This window comes from Solanum pennellii, chromosome 7, assembly GCF_001406875.1.
Source record: "Solanum pennellii chromosome 7, SPENNV200".
Lineage (NCBI taxonomy): Eukaryota > Viridiplantae > Streptophyta > Magnoliopsida > Solanales > Solanaceae > Solanum > Solanum pennellii.
In genome coordinates this window covers 65680750-65702041 of record NC_028643.1, presented here as the reverse complement: position 1 = coordinate 65702041, position 21292 = coordinate 65680750, and the positions used below count along the sequence as shown (strand labels likewise).

The following is a 21292-nucleotide window of genomic DNA, read 5'->3' as shown; positions in this document are numbered from 1 at the left end:
TATTGGATCTGTATTTTTTGGTCAAGTCCTAGTCCTTAATTTTATTGAAATACTTTATGTTTACAATGAATTATATGGCAAATAAAGTAATTTATTAATATTATATAAGTAAAAAAAGGTTACGATTATAAGTAATTTGTACGAAGATCATACTGTTATAAGTATGATTATTACTATTATATAAGTAAAAATTTAGTACCAATTATACAGAGTAATTCTTTCAATGCAAGAAATAATACTACTTCCTCCGGCCACCTTAATCAGATGTTTAGCTTGGCATATTCGTTAATAAACAATAAATGAAGTGATAATTTCATCATTAGTCTTATTAGTTATATATAAATCATCTCAATATTAAAAAATTAATAAGAATAAAATAAATACTTCCTTCATTGATTTTTATTTTCTTTTTTTAGAGTGAAATAATAATAACTATAACTAATATTGTACGATCGATATATATATATATATATATCTAATTATATTGATATGTAAAAAAAACTGAATATATATTACTTTTTATGTAATTTATGAATATCTTTTTATATAAAATATTCAATCAATTTAACTTGATAAATTAATCAAATCGATATTTAAAAATATAATAAGACAATTAAAAATATAATAGTATAAATAATAATAATTTATATTTTAGTTTTTCAAGTAAATAAATAATGTTGGACTGGTATATTTTGAATAAATAAAAATGTACGGAGAGGTTAAAATTTGGATCCTTAATACATAATTAAAAAAAAGATTAAAGATTATCCGTCAACAATATTATTATTCATACAGCCGAAATTTAGTCGGTTATCCCACGTGTCCGAAAAAATGAAAAGGAAACGCCACGATATGCACACACATGTTTCCGTCCAACTAACTCAACTCTTAAATAATCAAAACTTACGTGTCCTTTTATATCCCATTCCACGTTTCTTCTCTAATAAATATATATATACACACAAAACAAATAATTTATACTAATCTAACTAAAGATGGTGAGGGCTAAAGTAAAGAAAGAGAAAAAAGTGAAAGGGGATCGTTATAAGGGTGTTCGTATGAGAAAATGGGGAAAATGGGTAGCTGAAGTACGGCAACCGAAAAGCCGTGACAGAATATGGTTAGGTTCTTACGATACTGCGGAGGAAGCGGCTAGAGCTTATGATGCAGCGGTGGTTTGTTTACGTGGACCGTCCGCGATGATTAATTTCCCGGACGATCCACCGGTGATTTCATGTGATGTTGATAATTATAAGTTGTTGTCACCTTCCGAAATTCAAGTGGAGGCATCCAGACATGCACGTAGTACTAGAGTTAGTGAACAGTCGGCTGCAGCTGCTGATGATGATACTACCGTGGTGGTAGACCACCACCACCACCGCAGATCAGCAGCTGTGGAGAGTGTGTTTTTTAGAGATGATTTGGAGTTTGGATGTTCTTCTTTAGATCATGGTGAAGTAGTGTTGCATGATGATTTGTTTGATAGTGCTAGAATGTGGTCCTTTTGATGGATTAAATAATTCAAACGCCTTTTCTTCCAACTTTACTACTAAATTAATGTTGCTTATTGGTACGTGCTTGTATTTGGACTAGATTAAAATTTATTCAAGTTTAGCTTGTATCCACCTAAAGTCAATTTTCTTATTTTTTAGTTTTTTTATGTTACTCCTTTTATTCTAATACTTCTAAATTAAAGTTATTTTAAATGTATCAAAATATCTTGTGGTATTAAGTATGTCCGGTTGAAAAATTAAAGTAAAAGTCTTTTGTAAGAAAAAAAGGATTAAGGATTATATTTTTTAAAATAGACTAAATAGTCAAGTCTTCTTTGAAAAAGATCGAGTATTATTAATCAGTATGTGTGTTGCATGTATCGTGTTGCATTATTGATTAACAGCAAATGTAAAAAAAAAAAATTATCGAAAACCAACTAAAATGTTCGTCAAATTGGTACAAAATTATCATCGTTGACCTTCAAATATCTCTTACCGCCAATTTTGACTTATAATGTTCCTTTCTAACGGCCTATTTAATTGAGTCCGGAGTAAAATTGCTCGTAGTGATTTTATTCGCCGAAAAAAGCAAAATCGCTAGTAGTGATTTATTAAATTTCATTTTTTAAAAATAAAAATTATTATTAATTTTTGCTTCTATTATTTAAAAAAAAAGAAATTTAAATCAATTTATTTTTATATCACCAGTAATTTTTAATTAATTTTTTAAAAAAATCAAATAAATCAAAAAATTAGTGATTTAATTTTAAAAAATAAATAAATAAATTTAATTAAAAAAATCTGTCTCGATAGGAATTTGATTTTAAAAATTAAAAAATAAAAAATTTGATTTAAACTTTATAAAAAAAAAGAAGCAAAAGTTAATAAAAAAAAAGTTTAAACTTATGTCGCTGCCGATATTAGAAAAATTTTTTTAAAAAAGATTTATTTTGAATTTTAAATATTTTTTTTTAATGTCGCTGCCGATATTAGAAAAATTATTTTAAAAAAGATTTATTTTGAATTTAGATTTATTTTGAATTTTAAATTATTTTTTAAAAAAAATGAAATTAAATTAACAAATTATTGCAACAGCAGCAATTTTATTTTTCCCAGTGGTCAATATTGCTACTTCGTCAGCGATTTTGCCGTTTTAATTAATAACAAATTTCATATATAATTTTAAAATTTTTATTAACATTTTTCAGGCTCGAACTCCTATTTAATTGCTAAATAATATTAGGGAATTCAGTAATTACATTTCTGGGTTATTTGAAATGAAATTTTTTACAGGTGGATCGAATAGTGGAGGCGTAAAATCAGGTGGTAAATGTTGTTTATTAATTTAAATTAAAATAAACATTATGATCGACCCATCATAAATGAAGTTGGTTATTGGGATTAAAATTTGGAATAAGAGCAAAGAAAAGATTGACATTTAAATATTTGGTGGTTAAAATATAAAAGACGAATAATAGTTTTTTACCAATTTACATTTTTATTAATTTAAATAGTTAAAAGCGGAATTTTATTAGTCGTTTAAGGGATATTTTATTCTAAATCCTTTTTTATAAGATATAAGTATCATTTTTTTTAAAAAAAACAACATAAAATATTTAAGATCAATTGTCCTATAAAAGAAAGTCCTCGTTTCATATGGGAATGAGGGAGTAACTCAATATACTATAATAATAAAAATAGATTTTAAAATTGGTAAACAATGAAATTGTGAGAACTTAAAAGAAAAAACACTTGTTAGTGTTAAGGTGGGCAACGGAACGGGTATCGGTCCGGTACCGTTCCGGTTTATCCCAGTTTGTGGCTATGGGATGGAACGGAACATTTCAAATCGGGACACGAAATAGAACGGAATTGAGGTTTGATATCGATGTACCAGTATCGATTTATTCCGATTTATTTCGGTTCGGTCCGATCCGATCCAGTTCCGGTTCGATTCCAATTAATTATAAATATTAATTAATTTATATTATATATTTATAAATTATAACTTATATTTTATATTAAATAATAAATACTACCCAAGTAACCCAACTATCCCCTAGTAGTATTACATTAGTATTAAATTGAAATCGTAATTTGTAATGCAAATTTTAAATAGATTCAATTGATATTTTTAAATTTGTGTAATTATTTTATATTATTTAACTTAATTTTTTTTAAATTACAAATTTAATTTATTTAAATTACAAGTTATAAATATAACTTATAAATTATAACATATTAATAAATAATTAGTAATAACTTATAAACTTCAAAAGATTTAAATCTTGAAAACTTAATTAAACTTAACTTGCAAATTTAATAAGTAAGAAAATTTTAAAAATATATTTAAAATAAACATAAGTATAAAATTACATTATAAATTTAAAAACTATTAATTTAAACTTAAAAAAATAAAAAACAATATTCATCGTAATTGAAAAAAATCATTTTTTGAAATAACTAGATGTGTCATCCCGTTTATCCCATCTCGTTCCATTTCGATCCATTCCAGTCCGTTTTGGTTTTATCCAGGTATATAGTGGAACGGGACGGAACCGAGTATTCGTCCGGATAATTCTGGTACGGTTCATCTCGATACTAGTCAATGAACCGATCAACTCATCCCGTTTCAGTCCGATACCAGTTTGTTTCAGTCCGATGATTCCGTTCCGATTCGTTGCCCGGTCTTAGACTGTGTTATATTTCTTAACAAATTTAAATTTAAATACATTGAACAAATTATGTTTCCGTCTAAATTTGCTGCCATATATAGTTGAGGAAACTTTAGTCAACCGAAAGAAAAATTTAGATTACCACACAGACTATTTCTTTTGTGAGCTCAAAACGCCCACATCAACATATACTAGGGGCTCATCTGAAAAACACACTTGTATTTCAGTCTTGTCAAGTCAAGATGTTTAATATTTGACGCCATCCATCTTATTATGTCAATTTTTACTTCAATCAACTTACAAAGCAGACAAATGTGTCTCAAACTATTAGACTAAGGACCAAACTTAGGAACGACCTACTCCAACATTTTTATTACACCGAAATCGTCATAAATTAGATAAAATAAAATCCTGCAAATAAGTTTTGGAAAAGGGCTCAAATGAAAACATTGAGGACAAAAATTTGAAATCTGAACTTAATAATATTATACCAAGAGTTAGACATAACAAAAAATGAAACCTAAAACAAACTATTTAACAAAAAACTTAACTTGCAGATAACTAGATAGAAAACATAATATATGAACAATGTGCAAGTGTAGCTTCTTAACTAGCACACAGCCTCCACGATAAGTTTCTTCTCCTTATTACCACAATTGGTCATTCCAAACACACTCTCAGATGCTTGAACTAAACATTTCTCCTTTCCAACACATTGTTTTTCAACAAGAGAAACAACATCTTGCTCACTTGAACAACTTCCCTTGCCAAACGATCCACAACTTCCTTCCGTTTCACCAAAATTGGCGAAACGAATAGCACTTATACGACTACCATTGCATGACAATTCCATTGTTTTGTTCTCATAAGCACTTCCACATGCCATTCCAACTTCAATTGTTTGAAACTTTACATGTGATGGATTCCCACCAAATTCTTCAAACAACACCAATGTATTCTCATCGCTAGATAAGAACGATCGTGGAACATGGTACCTACAAAAATCAAAGTCTCATTACACTGTCAGTATATATAATGAAGGATCGATCTTTAACAAGTATACGAACCATCTTTGAGTAGGCTCGCCACATTTGGAAGTACATTTGTCTGCAGAATATGGACCACGATAATCACATGGATCGAGAGAGCAATTTCCCTCAGCTAAATAACTAGGCCAATAACGACCTATACTTTGTCCATTAACCCATGCTGTTCCTTTGCCCAAACCTTGCATGTCCACAACAACTGGAGCATTTCCTAGTGGAGCTTTGAACGTAGTCTACATCGAGCACGATTAAAAAAATACAATCAACACTACTAGAAAATAAGAAATTAACGACTGAAAAAAAAGAAAAAAACGAGATTTTATATATAATGTTACCTTGTACCATGTCATCATTCGATTGATTGGAACATCATGTGAGTCCCATTTCCCTGTATTGTACTTTGAATTTTCATCAAATAACTTATTATTAATACCTTTCAAACCTACCGTATATGACCATTTGTGAGAAGACAAATCCTTAATGATACTCTCATCACCATTTTTACCAATTATTTCAACTGGACCAAGGATACCACTTTCAATTGTATCAAAATGAGGTCCATAATTCTGTAATCAACAACATAAAAAAAGATATTAACATCAATTAAAAAATTTAACATAATATAAACTAACCATTATAAAAAAAAGAGTACCTTAAAACCAACAGTAGCACTAAGCAATGATATAGAATTCTTGCCAGGATTCAATTTAACTTTCTTCTCAAATACATAATTGAAGATTCCATATGTTGCCCAATCGGAACCTTCATAATTTTATTCGTAAGAATGAACGTTTTTCAGTTGACTGTTATGTTATAAAGGGAAAAATAACAACTAAAGCAATTCTTAATTTCTTACCTAGATATTGTCCATTCACATAAGCATGAAGGACATGGCCACTAGCATTGACTCTTAGTTTCATATCATCACTCCATATTGGATCAGTCTTGTTGATATGAACACTATATATTTTCATTCAATACACATATTATGTAAACTATATAGAAAAATGTTATCGAATTTTTCGAGCTTATATTTAAATAATAACGTAACTTACTTAGTCATGTACCACAAGTAGTCACTAGTATCATTAACAACTTTTTGATCAATCAATTCATGGAAAGAAGATTGACCTCTTCCAAGAATTATAGCATCATCGATCGTTTCAGGTCTCCATGACCATTGGAGAAGAATTGGTTCATTTTCAGCATTGTTCAATTTCTTAACCATAACTGATGTTTGAGTATTCACCTACGTATATACAAACGAAATTATTTTTTTAAAAAAAAAATTGACGATGAAAAATAAAAATTAAAATCGAAATAATTTTATTCTTTTTGTTACCTTGGCTGTGTTGTAAACTTCAGTGATGCAATCTGGAAGAATGGTAACAGACCAAGCTGGGACATTGTAATAGACATTTTTATATGATATGGTTGCATCTGTGGTCTCATTTGCGTTACTAAAGAAGCAACTTGATTTCCCATCCAATGTATACATAGTGACCTAAAATGTGTTTGTAAAAAAAAAGTTGTATAAAAATGAAAATAATAATATAATCAAGAAATAGGAAAATGCATAAAAACTTTAAAAAAAAAAAACATACCGCAACAGAATTTCCAAGATTAGTGTTGTTGACAGTGCCACTGGTAAGAATTTTCTCCATGGAATGCAACACATCATGAAGTTCCTTCAAATGACCATATTTTGGCTGAGCCAGGTTTCCTTGAGCATAAAAACACAATTCATTAACAACAATAAATAAACGAACAACTGATAGTTTAGAGAGTCTAGAGAGGGTAGATTGTATTAACATAATATATAAAATTATTTATTTTGACAACTTCATATAGCATATTACCATCACTAGTAGAAAGAAACAAAGGTTTTTTACGCGGTGAATTAGTGAAAATTGTATTATAGAACATAACTGATCAAACTAGTTCACTTTGAAAATTATGGTGGAAACAGATTCTCACTAAAATAGTAGGAAATCAAAATTTTTCATATTACTATTTTTTCTTTTATTCAATCAAAATATCGATAGAAGCAAGCATTGAACATTTTTTCCATGAAAATACTTATTTTTCTAGTAGTGTACAATGCATAAAAAAATTAGTTAAAAAAATGAAAAATTCAGACAACGTAACTTACCAAATTCATCAAGTGGTGCATTATAATCGTATGTGGTTGTAATATATGGACCACCAGAGGTTCTACCAAAATTTGTTCCACCATGGTACTGAAATAGACGAATTTAATTTGTTAAGTTTGCTATAATAACACAATCAATTAATGCAATATATAGCATAAATCAAAATATTATAATTATGAAAATAAAAGATAATTAAGAACAAGACTAATTTACCATATAATAGTTTTGGAATGTACCGCCAGTTTGGTAAAATCGTGCAACAGAATAAGCAAGGTCTTCTGTTGTTCTTAAAGGATCTTTACCACCCCAATTCTTGAACCTTTTTAAATTAATTAAGACAATTTAATATTCAATATTAATTAATACAATAATAATGATTGAACAAATAATTAAATAAATATAATCATATTTACACATTCCATTAAAAAACTTACCATCCAGTCCAATTTTCAGTCCACATCTTTGGGCTATTTGGATTGTTGGGTGTAAACTCATCACAGTAATAGCCATTGCATGTGTTTATCTGGAAACAAAGTACATATGATTCTATTAATTACATCTAATAGAAAATTAATGGCTAATTTGTAAAATTATCACTAGTTTAGAGTTAATAAGATCATGCGTTAGTCTGTAATAATTTGTAGTGCGCTGAAATATATGGATCAAAATTAGGTGTAATTTGTTCTAGATACATTTTAACTTTTTCGCTCCTCTCTCTCCCTCCTTGTATCTAGTCACAAATACATATATTTCGTGTGATTCTATCTCCCTCCTTCCTATCTCGCTCGCCTTTCTCTCCTTTTTAATGCATATCTAGTAGCAAAACTAGATGTATATGAGCGTAACTGACTTGCAATCTGATATGAAATCATTAATTAAAAAGATAGTATGGAATCATTTCAAACTAATATAGGGAGAATTAGTAAATATGTTAGGCGTGTTTGTGTAATTAGATAGCTTTTTAAAAAATAATTGATCTATACACTATTAGAAATAAAGGTTTTTCTCTCCCAACCGAGTTGAAAATTTATGGTATAGAGCATGATAATTTTACACTCATTTCTCATCGAACCAGCTAATTAGGAGTAGATATGATTGAGAAATTTAATTCGAAATCGCAAGTGAACAATTTTCAAGGAGAAATTCATTGGAAAAATATTGTTGTTTAATAGTGTATATTAACAATTAAGAATGTACAATTAAATTACCGTGGGTTGTGGTGCATCAGCTTGTTGGCACATAATCCATGGAACACCAACATTAAGTGATTGAGCCATATTAGAACACCATTGAATATAAGCTTTGCCAGCATCACCATAAGCTTCTTGTACATTTCCAAATTCATTCTCTATTTGTGCTAAAATTATTGGACCTCCTTGAGATGCAAATAACTTCTCTTCTTTCACCATATCAACTATTAACCGTGTGAAATTTTCCATCTCATTCTGATAAAATAAAAAATAACCTTATTACTATACGTAAATAATTCATGAGTTTAATTAATTACTATACCATATAAACTCCATTAGCTGTGCGAAGCTCAATTCCAGGCATATTATGCAACCATACTGGAAATCCTCTACACAAAACAAAAATAAAAATTCACAATTTAGGTATTATTTCGAAAGAACAAATTAAGAACAAAGTCACGTAGGTACCCATAGTTCCATTCAGCACAAACATAAGGTCCAATGCGAAGAACAGCGTAAAGTCCTTCATCTTGAATTGTTTTGAGGAACCTTATCAGATCTAAATTCCCCGAAAAATCGTATTCACGACGAGATGGTTCATGTGCATTCCAAAATACATATGTTTCAATTGCATCCAATCCGCCTTCTTTTGATTTCTTTATCAAATCAGGCCACATCTACCCAAACAAATTCAAAGTTAATTAAACAAAGGTTTATATGTATAGATATTTTATCGAAAAATTATATTATATATAACCTCAGGAGTGCTCCTAGGGTAATGAATGGATCCAGATAGAAGAATTCTTCGTTCTCCATTGATAGTAATTGCTCTTCCGTCATGAGAAACTTGATAAGCATGAATTGAACTAACAAGGTATAACAAAAAAATGTAAAATAAACAAATCTTCATAATGGAAAATGACTGTGAAATAAACCAAGCTCTTGTTTGAATTTAAATAGTTTATAAGTGGTTAGGCATGTATATATAATGTGTATTAGAAAAAAAATAGGATTTTAAAACTTTATCCTAAAAAGAAATTTAAAAAGTAAAAAAATTTCAAACTAGATTTGGATAAGATCACATTAAAATGACACAGAATTATAGATGACTTCTAATTGATTACGTTACTTATCGGGTTATCACACTACAACAGTCAACAGATATGCTAGTGGCAAAGTTTAGTGATAATTGAATTAATGCACTTATATTCAGAATCACTAAAATTGAATTTAATTATTATGGCTAATTATTACTGCTGAAAAAAAAAGTTATTCTATATTAAATACGTTTAAATGACTAAGGAATAAGCAAATAATAGATATTTTAAATACGCAATATATACACAACATTTTAAATAATATTTTACAAAAACCACTTACTTCTACTGTTAGGATTCTATCTCCTCATATATAGATGATTTTGCTGTGTTGCTTAAGAATTAAATTATTACTTCAATACTAACACTTCGTTAGGAAATAAATACAGGGTATATACTTTATTCAATTGCATTTACCAAGCATATATTTTATTATAATATTCATAATTATTAGCATTATAAAAAGTAGAAATAAGTAATTAATATTAAAAATCAAATAATTAATGTTTGATTCTTTATATTAATTACTTATTTCTTTTAAGACTTTTTTAAAATGCTAATAATCATGAACCTTATAATAAAATATGTGCTTCATATAATTTATTTAAAAAAAATATGCGAAGTGAAGTAAAAGTGAAGAGAGACAGATATTTTAACTTTGGTACTAATTTTTAAACAACATAAGTCTCTAAGTTTCCGTTAATTTTTCGGCTGATTTTAAGGAACTAGTAGTTCACTTTTAATTGCAAATCAATTTTTTAAAAAAAAAACAATATTATTTATTATTTTGATATATCAAAAAATATTTTATCTTATACTCTATCTTTGGCATTAATCACCTATTTTCATATCATTTCTCAAGATATAGTTCTAAATATTAATTAATAGTGTGATAATGTGGTTAAAAAAAGATCATCCCACTTATTTGCTTATCTGATATTATTTTTCAAGACGTAATGTTAAATATTAATTATAAGTGATACTGTGGTAGAAATGATCACTTCAGTCATTATTTTGTGTCAAGTTAAAATAGGACTAGTGAAAATGAATGAAGGAAATATAAATTGGATAAATTACTTATATACATATCTTTATATTTTATTATTTTTATTATTCCCTACCATTTTAAAATATTTTCAAAATTCCTCTTTTTCCTTTCAATCTTCATTCTTTCAGATACATAAAGTTTTAGACGTTTCTCATCCTATTTTTACTCCTTATTTCACTCGCTCAATCTCTTCCTATTTTAACTCACTCAATATGTTCCTATTTTCACTCTCTCGATCTTTACTTCCTCCATTTTTTTAATTTTCATATTTGTTCTCTCTCATCTCATTTATTTTGAATCTTAAATTTTCCCTTTTTAGTGTAATCACTGATATGATACACAGTAAATTTTATTTTATGCAATATATTATATTCATATTTAAGGTATTGATATATAACTCTAATGTTGTTGAATATAACGTATCATTTACATGTATCAAGTTCTTTAATGTATCATCAGTCTTATTCAAATTTGAAAGGCTATATGGAGAACAATAAATCAGTAGTGTGTTATGTATCTGCACCCTTTAATATTTGTTCAGGGCCACCTAACTTATAATGTGATGTATATGTACATATAACCCAATAATAATCTTGATTTATAAATCGTAATGTTCTATAAGTGGAGCATTGTATACGATACACATTCATTATTTGAAAAACAATCTTATTTATCGTATAATCTGCACATGTATAACTAATTATATACTTCAAACTAAAATTTAATTTAGACTAAAAAACGAATACAAAGAAATATGAAGAAACAAATAACCAAGACATAATTACTTAGGAATATCTTGTTTGAGAAAAAAAAGATGAGACTAGACTATATATGATAGTCAACACATCCATTTTTATGTGAATTGGGAGTTGTAGTTCTTTAAATAAACTATATAATATAATGAAGAGTACAAATAGCTAATTTTATGATAAAGAGAATTTAATATTACTTTAAAATTTAGCTAATGGTTCTATATATAAAAACACCTTCAATTGATACTTATATAGGTGCCTTTTTTGTTTTTGTGTAAAAAGAAAGTGAATATTTCCTTCCTTTTTTGTTTTATTTTTTAAAAAATTTATTTTTGCAAAAGAATTTTAAAAATAGTAAGCGAAGTTTGATTTGGTAGAAAATTAAATTTTAAAACTACATTTATCTGATACTTAATAACTATCACACAGTAATGTATCGATCTAAAATAAAATATTTTACGGGCAATCTTTACTTCTTTAATGTATCAAATAAAATCACAGACTCACAGTACTTAGTAATGTATTAAATAGTTTAGTAATAGTGATGTATCATGAGTAATATATTTTTCTTGTCCACAATGTATCTCGTCTAGTTGAAATCTTTCATAATTACATACATATTTTTTCAACCTTATTGTATCATATACATTTACAACTACATCATGATATATTATATAATGTATCTGAACCATATTGATTGATAGTATCTTAAGAGTACTCAGACATACCCAAACTTTCACAAATCCAAACTTAAGTACATTGAAGTCATTCATCACCATCATTACATATTTTTTTATGGGAATTAGAAATAGAAGCAGAAGTCTAGAAATGTTCAAAAAGACAGCAAAAACAAATTGTTGAATTGAACGCAACTAGGTTTACAATTCTTGGCAGCTTAGGCAAGAGACTTCCACTCTTTGTTTTCTCTAATTTGATCTGCTCTCAATCTTCTGATATCTGCTTCCTTCTCCATCCTCTCTTGCTTCTCAATCTCATCTTGATGAAGAGAGATCTAGACATGGATTTTGTCAATGGTTTGTCATAAAGCGAAGGCTCCTATAGACATAGCAAAGAACGTCGCATCTTTCACCATCTTCACTAAGTTTTAAGTCCTTTCAACTCATGGTACTACTACAATCTTGCCGCTTGATTCATAAATAAAACAGATTGTCCAAAACCTTCATAAATCACATCACTCACCCAACCTCAACAAAATCAATATATTCATCTTCTACAACGATTTCTTTGAGTTATTTGAATTTAGAACTTTTTTGATAGTAATGCTTCCTCGATGGAAAAGCTGTGAATGTGAAATTTCAAATTTGTGAATCTGTTAGGTATTACATGGATTGTTTACAACATGTTAGGAGTGATTTATGGGATTGAAATTAAATAAAAGAAAATTTACGCTATTTTTTTCCTTTTTAAGCGCAACAAAACCATATTTGAATGTATCAGAAATTATGTATCTGGCCACCACTTACGTATCCAGATCCCTCTTATTTTGAGGGATTTCTTTAAAATAAAAACTAATAGGGATAGAATGTAATTTAAACCTCACACTATATGAATCCTATAATTTATACATATAAGTTTAAAAAACAAAAGTAAAGATAAAAGGCAAGGCGTAAAAGGGAAATGGGTTGTAACAATCTGTTTCCGCCGTTAAAAGAAAGTCATAGTGAAAAAATTTTGGGTCATAAAATTTTTGATAGTAACTTGACATTTCTTAGCCTAATTCAAATTTGGACGAAATCAAATCATGCGAGTCTAGGAAAATCAGGAGATTTAATATTGAATTTAATTTCATGATTAGATAGCTACAACGTTAAGGAACCCGTACGCCTTTACAAAATCTGATTCGGGAGAGTGGAGCCCACGAAACTGATTTTAACATGAAGGGATAGTTTTTGAACGTCATGGGTATACTACTAAAAAACTGTCAAAATCGACGGATTGCGTTGCTTTTTTATTCAAGATCGATAGAAAAACGACGCAGTCACTTCCGTCGCTGTTTAGCTCGATGCTTTTCAAAAAATGACGGAATGCGTCTTTTTTGCTATTTCTTTTATTAGAATTTTTTTAACAAAAGCGAGGGACCCCATCTCTTTATTTTAATTTTAATTTTTTTATTTCTAAAATGCGATGCAGTCTGACACTTTTTTGCTAATTTTGTTTTTGAAAATCCCAGAAAAGCGACGGACAAAAGGACATTATCCGTCGCTTTTCTGGGATTTTCTAAAAAACTAGAATCCTAAAACGTGACTGACAAACCCACACTGTCGGTTGCTTTTCCTGAAACATATTTTACAGCATAAATTGCATGTCCACCTGCAGATACAATTCAATTCAATTCTACACCATTCAGCCCAATCAAACATGCTCAATTTTAAGCAATCTAAACAGAACATAAAAGAACAAACTTAAAATAACATCAAAAGTATCTAAATCACGAATTAAAGACTTATGAAATCTTTCAAAATTCGTTTCAAAATTTGAAAAAGTTCATAAATGCAATTATCTAAACTAGGGAGTGTGTTCTACACAATCGTCCTCATCACTCTCGTTGTCGATGTCACCGGGAGCCAAAGTAATAGCCCGACGAGCAAGGTTCATAGCTTGTTCTTTGATTTGCTAAACAGTTGAACTCATGCTTTCTTGTTCAACTACTCTTCTCTGCTCCGACTCTCCCAGTACCGCTGTAAGCTTAGCCATTTGATCCGACATAGCAACAATCTGCACACCGTCAAGTGCCTCGACTTGATGAGATGATCCAATTCCTTCTAACACAGTCTTTTAAAGCCCGAGCAACATCCTTTGTTGGATGCCACCTGCAAAAACACATAATAAAAATGTTAGTTCATGAAAAATAAACTAAACTAACAAATAGATAACAAAACAAACTTACGATGATCCTTCCGACTAAATCATGACTCTAATAAACTAACAAATATATATAATAGAATACGACTCATTCATCACGTTGAGATTATATGATCCTAGTCTTTCTGTTAACTTTTAAGAGCACTCAAAATAGGGATTATGGCATCCTAGTCTTCAGCAAACACAAAGCAGTTCTCAAAAAAGGGGAATAATCAATTGCAGGGGATTGTCATTGATAAAAAGCAATCCGCCTATAGCTTTTGATAACAGAAAATCAAGGGGAAACAAATTCAAGCTGAGGAAACTGAAAACACTCCTCAAAGACAGTCCAACAATAATCTAAGGGCAAGATGAGTAAAAAGAAAAGAGATTATATCAAAGAAAGACAACAAAATGAAACTGACCAACACAGGAATATAATCAGGAAAATCAGCAACTTTCTATTTAGAGCAACAACAACAGGTTCATAATTCCAAGTACAGGAACACAGACTATGATGTAGTTCAATATAAGGATGAGTTTGACCTTAATACTCAAATCTTTAGGGAAAGAATCCTACAATGGATATAGAGGCCAGCCAAATGGTAAGAGGCACGGTAATACAAACTCAAATATTTAAAATGGCGTAAATGTCATGATTCGGAGAAGAGGAAACGACACATTAAAAATTCAAAAGAAAATATTTGTTACCTATTGATGATTTATCAACTCTAATCACTTCAGCCATAATACCATTCAAACTGTGGAAGATATACCTAGAGAGGCAACAACATCAGCCCTTCCATGATTCGAAGAAGAGGAAACGACAACATCAGTCCTTTCATGATTCGGAGAAGAGAAAATGGCACCTTAAAATTAAAAAAAAATATTTGTTACCTATTGGTGATTTATCATTTACTCTAATTACTTCAACATAATATCAATCAAACTATGCTAATTGAGACAAGGGACAAACAACATAATGTAGAGAAAATGTTGAAAAACATAGCTCTTGGATGGGACCATTTAGATAATTATCATACTGCTATAAACGGGAGAATTTGGATCATTTGGAACACTCTATAAAGTCATAAAAATAGAAGAAAACATTGATAACTACAAAGTCTCAAAAATAGAAGAAAAAAATAGAAGAGAACATTGATAACTACAAAGTCTCAAAAAAAGAAGAAGATATGTATTATTACATTGTTATGTGAAAGGAATTCGGGAATCTATAATCCTAATTTTTTTATTAACTTTTAAAAACACTCGAAATAAGAATTGTTGCGTACGGCTCATTCGTTACATTAAGATTATATGTTGATTTTATATATAAGTATTTTTCTTATGTTGGTATCTTGCTACATTTTCTGCTTAATTACTCATCTCGCTTAGGAGGTTACTAATAGTTAGTTATTTTCTCTCTTTTCTGATTTGTGTATTGTAAGGATAAGCGTCTTTTTACAACTTTTATATTTTGTTCCTAATTCACAGTGAGATATAGTAATCTCCCCAACAACCTCTGATACTTATGATATCTAGAAATATACAGAGAATGAACCAAAACAGATGAAAAGTACTCAAAAAATTTTTGATAAGGTAATACATGATTTTCAGGATCAAACAAGTAATCATAATACCAATATTTCTAGGAAAAAACAAAAGAAAACAAACAAGCTTCCAAGATGACAGTTATTGACTCGATGCTCCTAATTCTCTAAGCTCAAATATTTAAAATGGTGTACCTTGAGAGACAATTACAGCAATTCCTTGGAGATCCATAGGAGAGGAGGCGAAAATGTCATGATCCGGGAAAGAGGAAACGTCACCTTAAAAATTAAAAAAAGAAATATTTGTTACCTATTGGTGATTTATCATTAGCTCTAGTTACTTCAGCCATAATATCATTCAAACTGTGGAAGATGTGCTTAGAAAGACAACAATATCAGACCTTCCATGATCCAAAGAAGAGGAAACGACAACATAAATCCTTCCATGCTCCGGAGAAGACGAAACGATACCTTAAAAATTAAAAAATATATATTTATTATCTATTTCATTCATCTAGGGTAAGAAACAAAAATAACTCCTCAATCCTAAACTAGTTAAACTGGTCTTACTATACATTCCATTTGGACCAGTGTTGACACCCAATTTTGACCCTCCACGATAATAATTAATTCTCGAGCTTCTTAGATATCAAATGATTTAAAATAATTACTTTTATAAAATTATATACATATATATATATATATATATATATAAACATACAGCTAGCTCAAATCAGAAATGAAAATCATCTTCTTATGGCACTACACAAGATTTAAAATCACCGTAATTTTGTCACAAGACGGGTATATCAAGGTGAGTAACTATGCTAATGACTGGAATTTCCTGATTTCGACCCTTTAGCAACATCAAACAAACCAAGCCTTATTTAGACACGACGGGCTCTAAATGTACATGAGCGAAACTGTAGTGTCAAGACAGTGAGCAGTGAATGACTCCAAAAATTTATAGAGAAAAATTTTTCTAAAAAAAAAAAAAATAGATTGAGCACGAACAGATCCATAAGCATGTTCCAAAGACCACAACTCCAGACAGAGGAGCAAATTATTCATAAGCAAACCATTGTATAGTAACCTAACACATTTTGACGCTTTCTATGCGTATAACCGCGACATCGTTCATCGAAACGAAAACGAAGCAGTATCATAATCATTCATTGAAAAAAAACACATCAAATCTCGATACAAGCACGGTGATCATAAATTCGGAAGAAAGTAAACATATAGGTGATTTCAACAATGGACGCAGGATCATTATTTGAACAAGCAAGCCAACACAATGGTGTCAACAAAAGGCCAAATTAGGAGGGTGAAAGGTATGTCGATATATTACAAATATGCTGACTTCCAAACACAAAGGAAATATTCAGAACTAATTATATTCATAGAAGAACGAAGATAGTCTCGCAAAGCCAGAAACAGAACAACTCATATTTACCAAACGAAACGGAAATAAGGTATGAGGAGCGTGCAATATAGAACACGGAAAACAAATCTTTAAGATAAACTTGAAGTTACCGAAAACCATTACGGTTTAGCATTCGGGAAAGATGATGTTAATATTCGACCATATTCAAAGAAAAACACAACCATTTCATAACAACGAAGAAATTTAACGAAAATAACGACTTACGCAAAATCATCATATACATACAGAGGTTGGACAAGGAAGGAGAACTCTTAACAAAATAAAGGTTAAAGTCCTCACTTTTCTTTCGGCAGCGAACGATACAAGGCGAACACGATGACTTCACCACACTAGCAACAGCAACAGAGAACAACAAAGAAAACTGATCGAAATTTCGAGTCTCAGATAAACTTAGCAACTAATCACTCTATTCTGTGTCAATATACTTTACTATGAAAAGGTGGCTAGAATCTTGAACGAAATCTCACGCTAATAATTTTTCTTTTTCTTTTCCACAAAAAATTTTCTCAACCCCAAAACAAATGAAGAAGAGGGATATTTACAGGGTAAAGACTAGGGTTCCAAATCAGGGGAGGGAGGCAGAATTTTCTAAAAAAGATTGGGGCAAAAACGGACAATCACTTCGATTTTAAAAATTTTCAAATTTCTCAAAGACGGGGCAACTGTTCTTTGTACCAAACGTCGTTCAAATACCCAAGAATCTGGGGTTGGAAGCAGCATGAACGACTTTGATGCATTCTTTGTCCTTGACTCGCGACGTGGCGACATCTCGTGTGAGAAAGGAGTATTCTACAAAGGAAAAGCACTGCGCAAACGCTATACAGGACAGGAGAGAGACGGTGACATCCTTGGCATTGACGCCGGCCGGTGCCTCACTAATTAAGCATTGATGTCGCCTTCCGTGAACTTGCGCTCGCGTGAGGCACGTTCAGGCATCATCTCGCTGCGTCTATAGTAGTTTACGCTACCGATGGTATTCCTTTTGTTGATGGGCCGGGTCAAAGGCATTAGGATGGTTCGGTGGGAAAAATGGGCTGGGGGGGATTCTGAGTTTTAATTGGGCCTGGAAATGTCTGATGGTGGCTGAAGTTTGGAGGGAAAGGGATTGGGCCTAGGAGAACTGAGAGAGGACCTTTAATAGCTAAATGAAATAATAATTCAGCTAATTTGAAATTAATACACCAAAATTTGAATAGGTGGACTAATACAATTAATTTTTGAGTTTCTCAAATCTCAAATCAACAGAAACTTTCTCAATTGTCCATGATGAAAAAGTTGAAACTACCATCATTATAAATGGACCCAAACTCTATTCTACAATGAAGCATAAAGGATGACAAACATTAATTTCAACTTGAAACTCATTTCAAGCAACTAAAATACATTACATATTTTTTTATCAAAAATATTTTTTGATAAATTAAGTTGTTTTCTAATTTATATTTTAGCATTTGAAAAGTAAGCAAATAAGTTTTATCTTAAGAAAATTTATATAAAATTTAGCATAACATTATAGAGGTAAGAATAAGGTACCAGAGGTAACTAGGGTGACGGAGTGGGATAGCCAAGGATGAGTAAGGGATGGTGGCGTTAGGGGTGTGGATGATACAGTAAATACAAGAATGTTATTAATAAAACTTGTTTTTCCTACTTTTCATCAAAGAATTTATTTTTCCATTCATAAGAAACTTTTTTTTCTAGAGAAAGTATTTTCAAAAACGAGAAAACAAGAGAGCATATTTCAAAAAATATTTTTCATTTTTACCAAATACACTGTTAATTAAAAATAATATTGATAGGGACATAAAACAAAATCAATTTTTAAATTTCTGAAATAATTTATAGGAAATACTAAAACATAGTCAATAAAGACTGATAACTGAGAGTGCATATTTTAAATGGCACATCTCTTTCATAATTAAAAAAATATTGATGTGTGTCAACATCATTCCACCTCGACATTTAATTTTTAAATATCAACTCACTTTTCTTGGAAAATCAGGTGATTATATAATTCATACTCTTTGCATATCACCTACTCTCCTGATAAGTCTACTATTTCTTTTTTGTTTAGCAAATTTAAATTTTTATTTATTAAAAAAATTATTTTAGTCGAATAATCTTTTTCATAAAAAAAATAATACATGAACTCTATAAAAATAAATTATAAATATATTTTTATATTCAAATTATAAGTAGATATAAGAATTCATTTCCTTTTCTCCCTTCGTCCTTTATTATCTCACTTTGTAATGATTCTTTTAGAATAAATATGTCTTTTTTTTAAAAGAAATTTAGAGATTTCGAAACAAATAATATATTACTAAATGTATCAACATCTATAAGAAAAATTAGATCAGATTTATAAATAAAAAATTATAAAATTTTATACTATTAAAAGTTTTTCAAACAACTAAACTCTTTTTGTCTTGCTCAATTATAAATTGAACGTCGCAATCAATAGAGTGGTGTTTGGGGCAAACTTTTTTTCTTTTATCAGCTGATAAAATGTATTATCTAATTAATTAATTAATTACTAATTAGTATAATTTATATGTGTAAGATCACACAACGAAGATAATAGCAAAAATAACGTAAAAGATTTTTGTGCGTATAGAATAAGTTATATCTCAAAAATTGAATTCAACCCGAATCTAGATAATATAAAGGGAAAATTACGTAATTAGATATACTTTACTATTACATTATTATTAGTATCTATGCTCTCAAAATATTATATGTCTTACTATTGATTAAGAATTTCATATATATTTTAATTTACATTTAGATACATGTGTTTTTGCTACAAGATATACAAAAATAGAAAGAGAAGCGAGCGAGATTAGTATGTATCTCAGATACATGTGAATCACATTACTAGATACACGCTAGATATATGTATTTGTATGTGCCTGAAGTAGTGATTCACATTTATCTGGAATATCATACACAGGGGAAAGTAACAAGCGAGATGAGAGAGAGGCGAGCAAAATTTGTTGTGTATCTCAAATATATTTGAATTCATGTATACAGTGTATCTAGATCAAATTACACATAAATTTAACCTCATCTATCCAAGATATATGTATCTAAACGCACAAAAATTTGATAAGATACGTAATACCGCAAATTAAAATATATTTTACTAATTAGCATAATATTACGAGGACTAGGTGTATTCTTGATACTGATTTTTTATATTAACTCCTGATCAATAAAATCAACAAATAAATTGGATTATGAATGTTACTAATTCAACTCGAGATAAATGAAACAAAGACACAAAGAAAAGAGTCTTGATATTGTACTCGTGAACTTTTATTGAGATGTTTGTTTCTTTTATTTTCTGATATTTTTTTCATCTCCTTCTATATAACCCTTGATCTTTTCTTATTTTGTTATGGAAAATACATTAAATCTCCCTTGCATTTGGCTCGAAAACTCGCTTTAGTACTTAAACTATACGGGCGTTTAAATACCATCCTCATCATTTTTGAAGTCCTTTTTTTCCACCCTGAGACTGTAACACCACTCGCACCCGCCACATCATATCAACGTACGCGCCACATCATAACCATGTAGGTACCACGTCATTAACTTTTAGTTCTTTTTTACTTATTCATTATTTTCTATTGAACACTTTTAATATTAATTATATCAATTAATTAATTTATAAATGCATACCCCCACCCCCTATCTTACATCTTCCTTGTTCTTCACCATTTCAACCTTCAATACTTACTTTTCTTCTACACTATTCAACAATTTTAAATAACTAGAATGAAATTATTCATTATAATATACACATTATCTTCTTCGAATCCACCCCACACATTTACCCTTTTGGAGGAAGAATTTTTTTTGAAAGCCAAGATTTTATTGTCAACTCAAATAAGTAATGAAGATTACATAGGAAAGTTGATAAAAAAAATATCAATTCTATGAGAAATATTTGAATAAATCTAGAAATTACACTCAA

The 21292-nt window shown here is 29.5% G+C and overlaps 3 protein-coding genes across 3 annotated transcripts; 1 reads left to right on the top strand and 2 right to left on the bottom strand.

The window, feature by feature from the left end:
• Nucleotides 1-939: 939 nt before the first annotated feature.
• Nucleotides 940-1665, top strand: LOC107025594 (ethylene-responsive transcription factor ERF018-like). The gene has a single exon (XM_015226368.2). It carries the CDS (start codon nt 996-998, stop codon nt 1506-1508), a length of 513 nt encoding a protein of 170 aa, XP_015081854.1. The 5' UTR covers nt 940-995; the 3' UTR covers nt 1509-1665.
• Nucleotides 1666-4724: 3059 nt separating this feature from the next.
• Nucleotides 4725-9468, bottom strand: LOC107024417 (beta-galactosidase 15). The gene is made up of 15 exons (XM_027918154.1): nt 9315-9468; nt 9026-9234; nt 8880-8946; nt 8576-8812; nt 7802-7890; nt 7581-7686; nt 7367-7454; nt 6819-6937; nt 6557-6718; nt 6270-6463; nt 6071-6174; nt 5867-5976; nt 5550-5780; nt 5236-5447; nt 4725-5163 (listed from the first exon to the last, which is right to left on the bottom strand). The coding sequence occupies exons 1-15, from the start codon at nt 9465-9467 to the stop codon at nt 4779-4781; spliced, it is 2466 nt and encodes an 821-aa protein (XP_027773955.1). The 5' UTR covers nt 9468; the 3' UTR covers nt 4725-4778.
• Nucleotides 9469-12349: 2881 nt separating this feature from the next.
• Nucleotides 12350-12547, bottom strand: LOC114077846. The gene is given in 1 exon segment (XM_027918153.1): nt 12350-12547. A coding segment is annotated over 1 exon segment (198 nt).
• Between the last annotated feature and the right edge of the window lie 8745 nt (nt 12548-21292).